General features: G+C 40.1%; 1 protein-coding gene across 6 annotated transcripts in view; it reads right to left on the reverse strand.

Annotated features, from left to right (window-relative positions):
- DSCAM (DS cell adhesion molecule) overlaps nucleotides 1-10,220 on the reverse strand; it is a 443,286-nt gene that overhangs the window by 187,958 nt on the left and 245,108 nt on the right. For all 6 annotated transcript variants that reach the window (XM_068179584.1, XM_068179590.1, XM_068179585.1 and 3 more), the window contains exon 4: nucleotides 2,061-2,207. In XM_068179584.1, the coding sequence (XP_068035685.1) occupies nucleotides 2,061-2,207 (147 nt within the window). The remainder of the gene's footprint in view (nucleotides 1-2,060; nucleotides 2,208-10,220) is intronic.

Consider the following 10,220-nt stretch of genomic DNA (forward strand, 5'->3'; position numbering starts at 1 on the left):
CCTTAGGGCTCTCAAACAGAGGGGTGGAGAGGTGAGACCTGACCACTGGAGTTTTATTCTGACAGAAGAGGAGAGGAAAGGGTCAAAAGGGGAATGACCCCACTGACTGTCAGATTGGGAAAGTCACCAAATCCTGACTGACCTTTAAGGAAACTTAGCAAGAGGGAAAAGGAGAAAAAGCAATGTGGGGCTTTCAGTGGGATGGTGGGGATGGTTTATGCAGGGTAAGGATTTGGGGAGAAAGTCTGGGATACAGCCTCAGTGAGCTCTGTGGATGTAGGAAAACCACTCTGGATTTGCTCACATGCAGACAAAGGGAGCAGTTATGGACAAGCAGCGAATGAGGGATGGGAAGGGGAGGTGGAGAAGTGCTAGTCCTACACAGAAATGTTTGAGAGCAAGTTCCAGACCCAGGCTTGGGATCAGCTCCTCCTTCACCTCACCCACAACTGGCATTGCCTCTCACAGAGAAAAAATGGGGAAAAAATCTGTGTTGGAGCAGCAATGTATTGAGAGCCCTGAGTGTGTGGTGACTGTGAGGAACCCAACTGTCCATCACACACACACAACGATCAGGAGTTCATTTAAAACTACAGGGAAAAGGTAAAATAGCCCATCCACCTTCTCGTTTTCCCACCTGCTGCACAAATTGCCCTGGGACTCAGCCCAGAGCTGCCACCCAGTCCTCCTGTCTGCCTGCAGCACCCCTGGGTGCACTGGCACAGTTCTGGTCACCTCCTGCTGGCTGGAGATCCCTCCTGGAAGCAGAGGAACATGCTGCTTTCCCCATGTGTAGTGGTTTTGGGTCATCAATTTAAGATTTTTTTGTTAATGTATTAATGAGAGTGGTGGGTTTAGTGTTGGTTGATTACTAGTGTATTTATTAGAGTGTATTTATTTATTTTTGTGATGTAGGATTAGGAGAAAGGTGAGGTAAGTTTAAAATTGTAAAAGGGTATAAAGAAAAAAATTAATATGTATCTTATTAATAATATAAATCATTAATAAATTATTTTATTATTAATAAACCAATTTAATTATTAATCATTACTTATTAAGAGCAATAAGCATTAGAATAAAACTTTTAGGACACTTCTTATAACTTTTTCTTTCTTAATGATAGTATAAAGAAATAAAATTTAAGATTTTAGTCAGTTTACTACTTTTAGAATAATCTTTTTTTGTTTACTTAGGGAGAGAAGTTTTTAATTAATGTTATAGAGATTTTTTATAAGAAAATAGTTTTTTGTGGTTTATAATTTTTATGAATAGCAGTCACCTGGGAAAATTTGTAATTGTGAAATCTCTCTTATTTTTTATAAGCTTTTCTTATAGTTGTATTTATGGGTTATGTTAACTTATAGGGTATTATTTTAAAGATTAGTTGTTTAAAGGTAAAGGTTTTCATTATTTATCTCTGAAATACTTTTTTTGTGAGGATATAAGATCTTCATTACTTTTTTATCTTTCTTTCCTTAAACTTCTTATAGGATCATAGCTACTTTAATACTTGCTTACTTTAGTATAGGTAGGAACGGCATGAATGAAAAGGAAGGCTGAAATGCACCTCAGGTAACCTGAGAATCCTGAGGTGGAAATATCTACAGCTGAGTGCAATGTCCTGAACTCCTGCTGAGGTCAACAGAGAGGAACAGGCACCATGGGGCAGTTCAGATCACCCCAAAAGCAGGGCAGGTACACTACCCCTAAAAGTGTTCCTCTTCTTTAGCTAAACAGTGAGGTTAAGGTGATTAAGTTCCCCTGAACAAATCTAGTTTTGGAGGGATGAATCCCATCCACAGTCCCTGTATAAAGTACTCTAAACCCGCTAAAAATCACCATGCTGAATGCAGGTGCACCCTATGGGTCTTCAGGAAATGCCCACTAAGATGTGAAAAACATATTTAAACCATAAAGAATTTTAAAACGGCCCATCTAATTTCACAGCAGCTCCCCACTTCCATTTGACAGAAAACACACAAGAATGTGCCTTGCCAGCTGAGCACACTAGAGAGAGACACAGGCAGCATTTCATTTAGCAAGATGCAGAAAAGGAGCACCTGATACAAAAAGTCTTGCGCTGTTGCTCTGTCGTGTTTCTCCAGTGTATCTGTGCCTTGTGATACATCGGTAGTTGTACAGTCCATCTTCATTTTGTACGTCTAAAATATACAAGGCTCCCGTGGATGTGATGAGAAATCTAGGTCCTGAAAGACACAAGAATTTGCAGGGTTTAAAATATCTGCAGGTTGTTACTCTCACACTGGGGGATGGAGGACATAAGGCCTGAAGATTTTTTGTTGCCAGGTTTGAAGCTGATAATTCCAAGCTCACCAAGTCCTCACTGTAAATGCACAAAAGGAATGAATTAATGTGTATTTTATTTGCACTTCATGTGCAGAAAAAGAGTGATCTTTAAGGAAAATGTGAGGAATGAAGGAAAGAAATGTGCCAGGGTCTATATAACTATTAACAAACATACAAGGACCATCTGAAATAAAATAAGGGGTAAAGAACCAATGCATTAGCCCAGTTTAGTTCAGTATTGTAGGATGATCTGATGCAGTTCAGCAGCAGAGCTGTAGGGGCTAGAGAGGCAGGGAAGCTGCTCACACCTGCAATGCCTGCAAGTTAAACAGCTCCAGTGTGAGGAGCAGTCCCACCCCACCCTGCCCAGCAAAGCCACAATCTCCAAAACCAAACAAGTCTGACATGTTCAAGGTCAGAGTTTCTACCACTGTTCTCTCAAAATAAAAGTATTACAGGTTACGTTTTTTTCAAATATGACCTTTTTAAAATAATTATTATTAGCTCTAGAATATGTGGAAAATACCACTGTTTGTATGGTTACATGAGCAGTTTTGATCATTTGGCACGCACAGAATTTCTCTGTTCTGTTTCATGCCCACTTTAAAAACAAGGACATAAACCCCCCAAAAATCAATACGGTACATGTTTGCTCCAATGCACTTTCCATAGTATAATAAATTTAAATAATGTGTTGAGAATGCATTGTAAACTTAACCCTCACCTGGTTAATATGTACACTTAAAAAATACTGTAGTGTAAACTGTGTGTGCTTTTCCAAAACTTTTACACTGAGGCAAATGTGAGTATCTTTTCCTTTTCATGTCTGCTAAATTTCTCTGTAGCTGGTAGCTCTCACAATATATGTACCTGTACCTAGGTATTATAAAATATATCAGGCTCCAGAATCAGGGGAGAAATACACAAGGGTGAAACCCATTATGAACTAATATCCAGTAATATGCAGTAAGAAAGAAAAGAAAGAATTCCTTTTCTTCAGAGCTCTGTTTGAGCAATGACTTTTTAATAATTAAGTGTAGTCAGGATGCTTGCTCACAGATGCATCAGTGGGAAAGCAATCCAACAGAGAGAAGACAGAAAGGAAATGGTTTCATTACAGAGGATGATATCCTTTAAACCATAATATAAAAGAAATTGGGAAAAAAATAACCATTTAATGTCACCAGTCTGACCCTCAAAGCAGAGAACATTGAATAAAACAACACCAGCCCATCTCTCCCATCCTTTGAACTATCCAGAATTATTAAATAACAACACCCGGGTTAAATAAGTGGTTGTTTAGCGTGGAGACAAGGAGGCTCAGGGGTGATGTTATTTCTCTCTAAATCTCCCTGCCAGGAGGGGACAGCTGGGGGGGTCGGGCTGTGCTCCAGGGAACAGGGACAGGAGGAGAGGGAACGGCCTCAGGCTGGGCCAGGGCAGGCTCAGCTTGGCCAGCAGCAGGAATTTCCCCATGGAAAGGCTGCTCAGGCCTTGGCAGGGGCTGCCCAGGGAGCTTTGGAGTGCCCATCCCTGCAGGTGTCCCCTGGAGGTGGCACTCAGAGCTCTGGGCTGGGAACAGGGTGGGCATGGGGCACAGCTGGGACTCCATGGGCTGGGAGGGCTTTTCCAGCCTCAGGGATCCTGGGATTCTGTGAAAATAAATCACCATAACTGAGGCCTAGAAGGTGTTGAGCTCCTTTGCTGAGGAAGAAGAGTGGAGCAAGGGAAGGTGAAAAGGAGGAGAGAGAACTGTGAGAAGTGCTCTCTCCTCAGCCATGAGCAACAATGTACTCCAGCCCTGGTGGATTTACAGATTTACAGGCTAGAGAGGTTTTTTCTTGTATACAGAAATCATACTGACTTCATATGCCTCTGAAAACTTAAATTGCTTGCATAGAGAAGACTTAGGAACAAAGATATTGTAGAGTGCAGCAGTAAAATCACCTGAATGAGTAATAGTTCAGTTTCACAGCCAAATGTCTGAAATGTGGCATTGAAAAGCTTACATGAAAAAAAGTAAAGCTCTCTTACATCTTACATTTTAATATGTTAGTTGTAATGTTTGGATGAAATTATATACACATGTAGTAGCAATAAATTAAACCAGTAAGACATACTGTAACTCCTTGATCTAATGTCCTGCCCTATGCTGAGTGTTTCTTCCTTTTCCTTTCACATTCCCACTCACTCAGAACACTGAGTGTACACATTACTCAAAACCATTTGTGCCACCCTATCTTCTTATCAAATAGTGCTACTCAACATCTCTACCCTTTAACAAGGCTTGCCTTCACCCCTAAATTTAGATTAGAAGGATATTTAGAATGTTGGTGTGAAAACCACGAGATGTCAGACTTCGGTTCACAAGCAGTTTCTGCACTCCTGAAATATTCATAAAGCAAATCTACCTTTTCCAGGGAATATGTTGTAAGAACTACAGGTAATTGAGGCACAGTTGTCTCCCTTATGCTCCATGGGCAGCACAAAATGACAGCTTCAGGAGGTGGGAATCACATTTAAAGGCTTGGCTTGGGGGGTGCAGCAAAGCCAGCCCTGCCTTGCTTTTGTTTCCAGCTGTGTGAGCATCCATCCACCAGCTCTGAATTCAGGCAGCACAGGGGTCCAGCCCTGTGCCTGCCCTCAGCAGTGCCCCCAGCCCTGCCTGCTCTGTGCACACACATCCTCTGCAGCCCAGGCAAGGCTTACATCAGGCTTTTCCAGCTGGGATATGATTCTGGTACCAAGCTGTGCCAGGGTGGATGACAGTGGAGAGGTTGCAAACACACCACAGGCCCAGGAACAGATAAAAAGGTGTTAATGGGGTGGTTGGGATTGTTTTGGTCCCTCCAGTAAATCTGCACCTGCTGTGCATTTGTGTCAAGTGAGTGGAGCCTAAAGAGCTGAGAGGCAGAAATGTGCCCCTCATGCATGTGAAGGCTTCCTGAAGCTTTCTTTTCTGGGGTCCATCTTCACCTTTGCTAAATACATATAATTCCATTTCTCTTCATAATTCAATTTCTCCATTATTCCATTTCACACCTTTGGGCACGATTGTATAAACAAGTATAAAATCACACAAATGGGGCCAAAGTTTAAAAATAAATCCCTTCCTTATAGTAAAATGCGGAGAACCCCAGCTCAGGGAAGAAATGATGATGTCTTGCTCCAGATCAGAAGGCTGAAGGATAGCTTTATTAAAACTACACTACATTACATTAATATACTATTTAAAGAGAGACTATCCTATTCTACATACTTACTTCTTCCTTACCTGTCTAACTAACTCAAACTCGTGACTCTGCTGAGAGCCCAAGCCACAGCTGGATCCATTGGTCACTGACCCCAAACAACCTTCACCAGAATCCAACCCAGCAATCACTGCAGGTAAACAATCTCCACACCACATTCCACATGGGGAAAACAGAGGAGCAGAGATAGAGAAGGATTGTTTTCTCTTCTTCTCTCTGTGCTTCTCCTGAGGGACAGAATTATGTCTCTCTGTCCAGAGAATGTGAGTGTCACACCTTCCTCTGTGGTCTTCCACAGCTGTCACTATTTTCAGATGCTCTGCACAGTTTTGAGAGGTGGTCTACACAGGGCATCGTTAGTAGTCAAATTTGTCTCTCTTCTCAGGATAAGCATGAAAAAAGCTGCCACAGAAATTAAGTGAGAAGATCAAATTCAGAGCTTCCCTTTAAACTCTAGAGAGCAGTTCTGGAATCACAGCTGGGGTGTGGATTGTGGATGTGGATGAGGATGTGGAGTGGCCGGGTGATGAATTTAAAGGATTTGTGGGCTATTTCCAGAACTCGTAGTACTCACTGATACTTGCAGGAGAAGCCTTCCCTGCTCAGCCCTGGCAGTGAGTGAGTTTCTTCAGATGCAGTTACACTTTTGGCTCTGTGAGAGCAGACACACTTATTAAAAGCCCACCACTTAATAAAAGAGGAATGTAAAAGCTTTGCAGAGCCAAGAAATTGCTCAGTGTTATCTTGCTGTATTTTCTGGAGAAGTTATGAACACACTCAAGCTATCTAACATTACTTAGATCATCTTCCTATTGGAAATTACTCAGGCAATTGTACAATAAAACCTTCACTTAAACCATTATCTAGAGATTTTTCTCTCACCCTCTTCAAAGATAGCTGAAAGTAAATAGTTATTGCCACATATCAGATGTTATCCCACATTTCCCACCAACAGACATTGTGTATAATTGCAGGGCTAAAGATTTTCCTTTTCCTCTTTTCTTCTTAACATATTTTGCATACTTATGTAATGCTTTTAATAACCAACCCATCCTTCTCCTGTAGAAACGCGAGACAGAAAAAGATGACAGAGAAATAAAAGGGGAAATGCATGTAATTTCTGTCATCTTCTAAACTGAGAGCATTTTCATTAAACCCGACAGGCTGTCAGCTGTGACAAAGCTGAAGTGTTGAGTGTTCTGCCTTCTGTACTTCAAAAAGTGTTTAGAAAAGCACCAGGATGGGACAGACAAGCTCCCAGTGCCCTGTTGATCCAGGGGAGGGCTTTCTTCTTCAAGCACATTTAATTTAATCGCCCCTGCTTTTCTCTAACGAAGTCTAATTTTTTTTGACTCACCTACTTAATATGCCAAATAAAGATTTTTCTAAAGTGAAAAATCCTTTCAGATCAACTGAAGCTTTTTGTTTGTTTGGCTGCTAGCAGGCTTCAAGAGAGGAAGACAGAGAAGCCTCCTTCACAACAATGTAAAAAAAATAAACCCACTGTCAAAATATAGCTCATAATTCCCATTTATTATTCCTCCTCAGCAGTGTTTGTATTAATGCCTTGAATAAGTGATTATAATAATTTCAGCATCTGATTTACAGGATGTTGAAATCTCTTTTGGCTTTCAATGCTTGATGCCTTTGAAAACCTGGTTCAATATCTGGAATATGTGTCTCATTCAGAGACTTCAAAGGCTCCCAGGAACACTCACTATCTCTTGCCTTGGTAGTGTGGGCAATCATAGTAATATATTACTAATATAATATATTAATATATGATAATATAGTAATAATATATGATATATATGATATATAATAATTATGATATATAAATATATGATATAGAAATATATGATATATATATATATATATTACTAATATATATACTAATATATTACTAATACTATTAAAATAGTATTTAAACTTGTTTAAAAATAGAATTTAAACCCAAGGCTGGATTGGATGGGGCTCTGTGCAACCTGGCCCAGTGGAAAGTGTCCCTGCCCATGGCAGGGGGTTTGAATTAGATGTCCTTTAAGATCCCTTCCAAGCCAAAGCATTCTATGATTTTATGAAAATTTAAATTCTTTACAGAGGAGCTCTCTGAGATACATGGAGTCACTCAATTCATAAAAGTCAGTGGAAAACAAGGGAATGGAACCCGTAACTCTCTCCCCAGCATCCAACATAATACATAACTTTGCCTCATGGTGAGACTGAAAATATATAGATCCAAGGACTAGAAAGACCATTAGAGTAATTTATTTTCAACTTCCATCCTTTTGCCATTAACCCCTGCCCAAGTCCATATCTGGAAGTTACACTATAGCTTTCTTAAAAAGACATTAGTCATGATTAAAGATTTCTTGTAAGTGGAGAGCATGTGATAGCCCTGGGTAAATTCTTCCAATTATTCTTACTTTTGAAAATTAGTGTATTGTTTGGGTTCACCTGACTTTGCCCCAGTTATTGGATCTTACTGTGCCTTCATTAAAGATTTCCTCCACAGTCAGAAATCTTCTGCCCATTTAAGTCCTTACAGAACACGAGGAAATTACCTTTTATACCATCTTTCTCCTTAATTAGTTATACAGATTGAGCTTCCTAAATCATTTACTGTGAATCATTCATATCTTGAACTATTCCTGTATTTCACTCAACACCTTAACAACTTTTTGAAGTTCCTTTTCAAGCTTGGATCATGCACATAAATTCAGTTCTGAAATTTCTGGTTCTGGTCATAGTGAATGCAAAATGTCAACATTTTCCTCTGTATAATTTTTTTTTTCCCCATGCACCCATCCAGTAATTGAACCCATCATGGAAAACTGTGATCTCCTTTTCAGAGTCATGGATTTAGGGATTTCCCTCCTTCTGTAGATGTGACCTACACCTGACTGTCCTAGAACTAGAATTATTGGTATGAAAACCTCAGTGTTCAAATCAAACCTCTTTAACACAACCAAGCTGTGCCATCTTTTGCCATTACACCAACATTTTAACAGTTGGCATATTTTGCCAACTGCTTTTCGTAACAAAGTTTCATTCCCTGACAGAAACTCTAAATTCATGCCTTCATCTGAGATATTAGCAAACCACTTGGTCTGGAGATAAAGAGATGGACCCCAAAGAGGTGGATCTCACTGTCCTAAAGAAAACAAGGAAGAGGTGGAGGAAACTAGGTCATATCTAGGCTTGACCAAGGGCCCAAACCCACCACACGTTTGAAACACAACCCTCATTTTACTGTCTGCTGACCAGTGCCCTAACTAACCTACTGACTTCCTTAAAGTTGAGCAGTGTTAGCAAATCATGTGCTCGTTTCTCTAAGTGAGAAGAGGTCACATTAACAATTATGAAATTGCTCTTATGTAAGGTTTTAATGTTTTCCATTAGACTGCATAATATTAGAGATTAAAATAAAATTCTGTTTAGGTTTCCTATGTGAGATTGTTCTCATGTATTATTCATAAGAAAATGTGAACACTTTCCTGTCGAATTAGTGCATCATATTCTTCTATGAAAATGAGAATATTTTAAAATCACAATGTTAATTATTCTTTTATCATGCCCTTTTCCCCCAGCATGCTGATAGTCTTTAAATAGGGGTAATGCTACCCCCAAGATGATTTAAAAAACCATATTTGATTTTTCCTTTGTTGGAAACACATCTAACAGCGTTGTGTTATTGCAGCCTAAATTGGGTTGATCGAAATTAAGAGAACAGATGGCTGTTCTAATCCTGTGCCAAATGGTAATAGAGAACAAATCAACTCTTGCCAGTGGCACTTGTCACCTCCACTGGATAGAATCGCTTCTGCTAAGCAAGTTTCCAGTGTGACCTCTGCATGGAAGGGGAGAGAGGTCCCCACAGAGCCAAAGGGGACGGAAACCTATAACTCAGTTTTATGGCATTGCTACAACATCCTCAAACAAACCAGGCTGCTGCTCAGGGCATGCTAGAACCTGCTTAAACTCTGCCCTGCAGTCACAGTCCTGGGAAGGATTTTGATACCCAGCCCAAAGATCAGATGAGGAAAGGAGATGTGGAGGGAAAGGTCAGGATTTCTCTTCTCCAAGTATCACTCACTCAATGTACTCAGCCTTCATAAGACACCTTGAGAGGCCATCATGACTCATATCCTGGCAGAAGAAAATCAGTGGCAAGGCTTCTGAAGTGCCACCACAGTACGATGTTGCTCATGAGGAACTAAGGTGTTTGATATTCCCATTTTTTTCCTGACACAAAGAAAGAAAAAACCATAAAATCCATAGGAAGTGTTGTCCAAGGCGAGGGAGGCTGCTGTGATATTTAGTCTATAATTCCAGGCTCCTCAAAGCTCACAGAAATGTGTCTTATCATAAAGCCAAGCTTGCAGGTTAGAAGTTTTCTTCAGCTCCAAAGCAGTTGGTTTTCCCTTTCCCTTCTGTTTTGTTGTTTGTTATGGCTTTTTCCGCCCCCCAGAATTAAATTTGAGAATTTATAAACAAGCCAGCAGCCTTACATGAGATGCTTTCTATTTTATTTAGACACATAATCTGTTTAGATTTCAATAAAGAATAACTGAAATTGTCTCTGTGCAAAGCTCTCTGCAGAGAGTTAAGGACATTCATAAATATTTCCAGTCCTATGACCTGCTGTGGTTCCAGCTCTAA

Source organism: Anomalospiza imberbis, chromosome 2 (assembly GCF_031753505.1).
Source record: "Anomalospiza imberbis isolate Cuckoo-Finch-1a 21T00152 chromosome 2, ASM3175350v1, whole genome shotgun sequence".
Lineage (NCBI taxonomy): Eukaryota > Metazoa > Chordata > Aves > Passeriformes > Viduidae > Anomalospiza > Anomalospiza imberbis.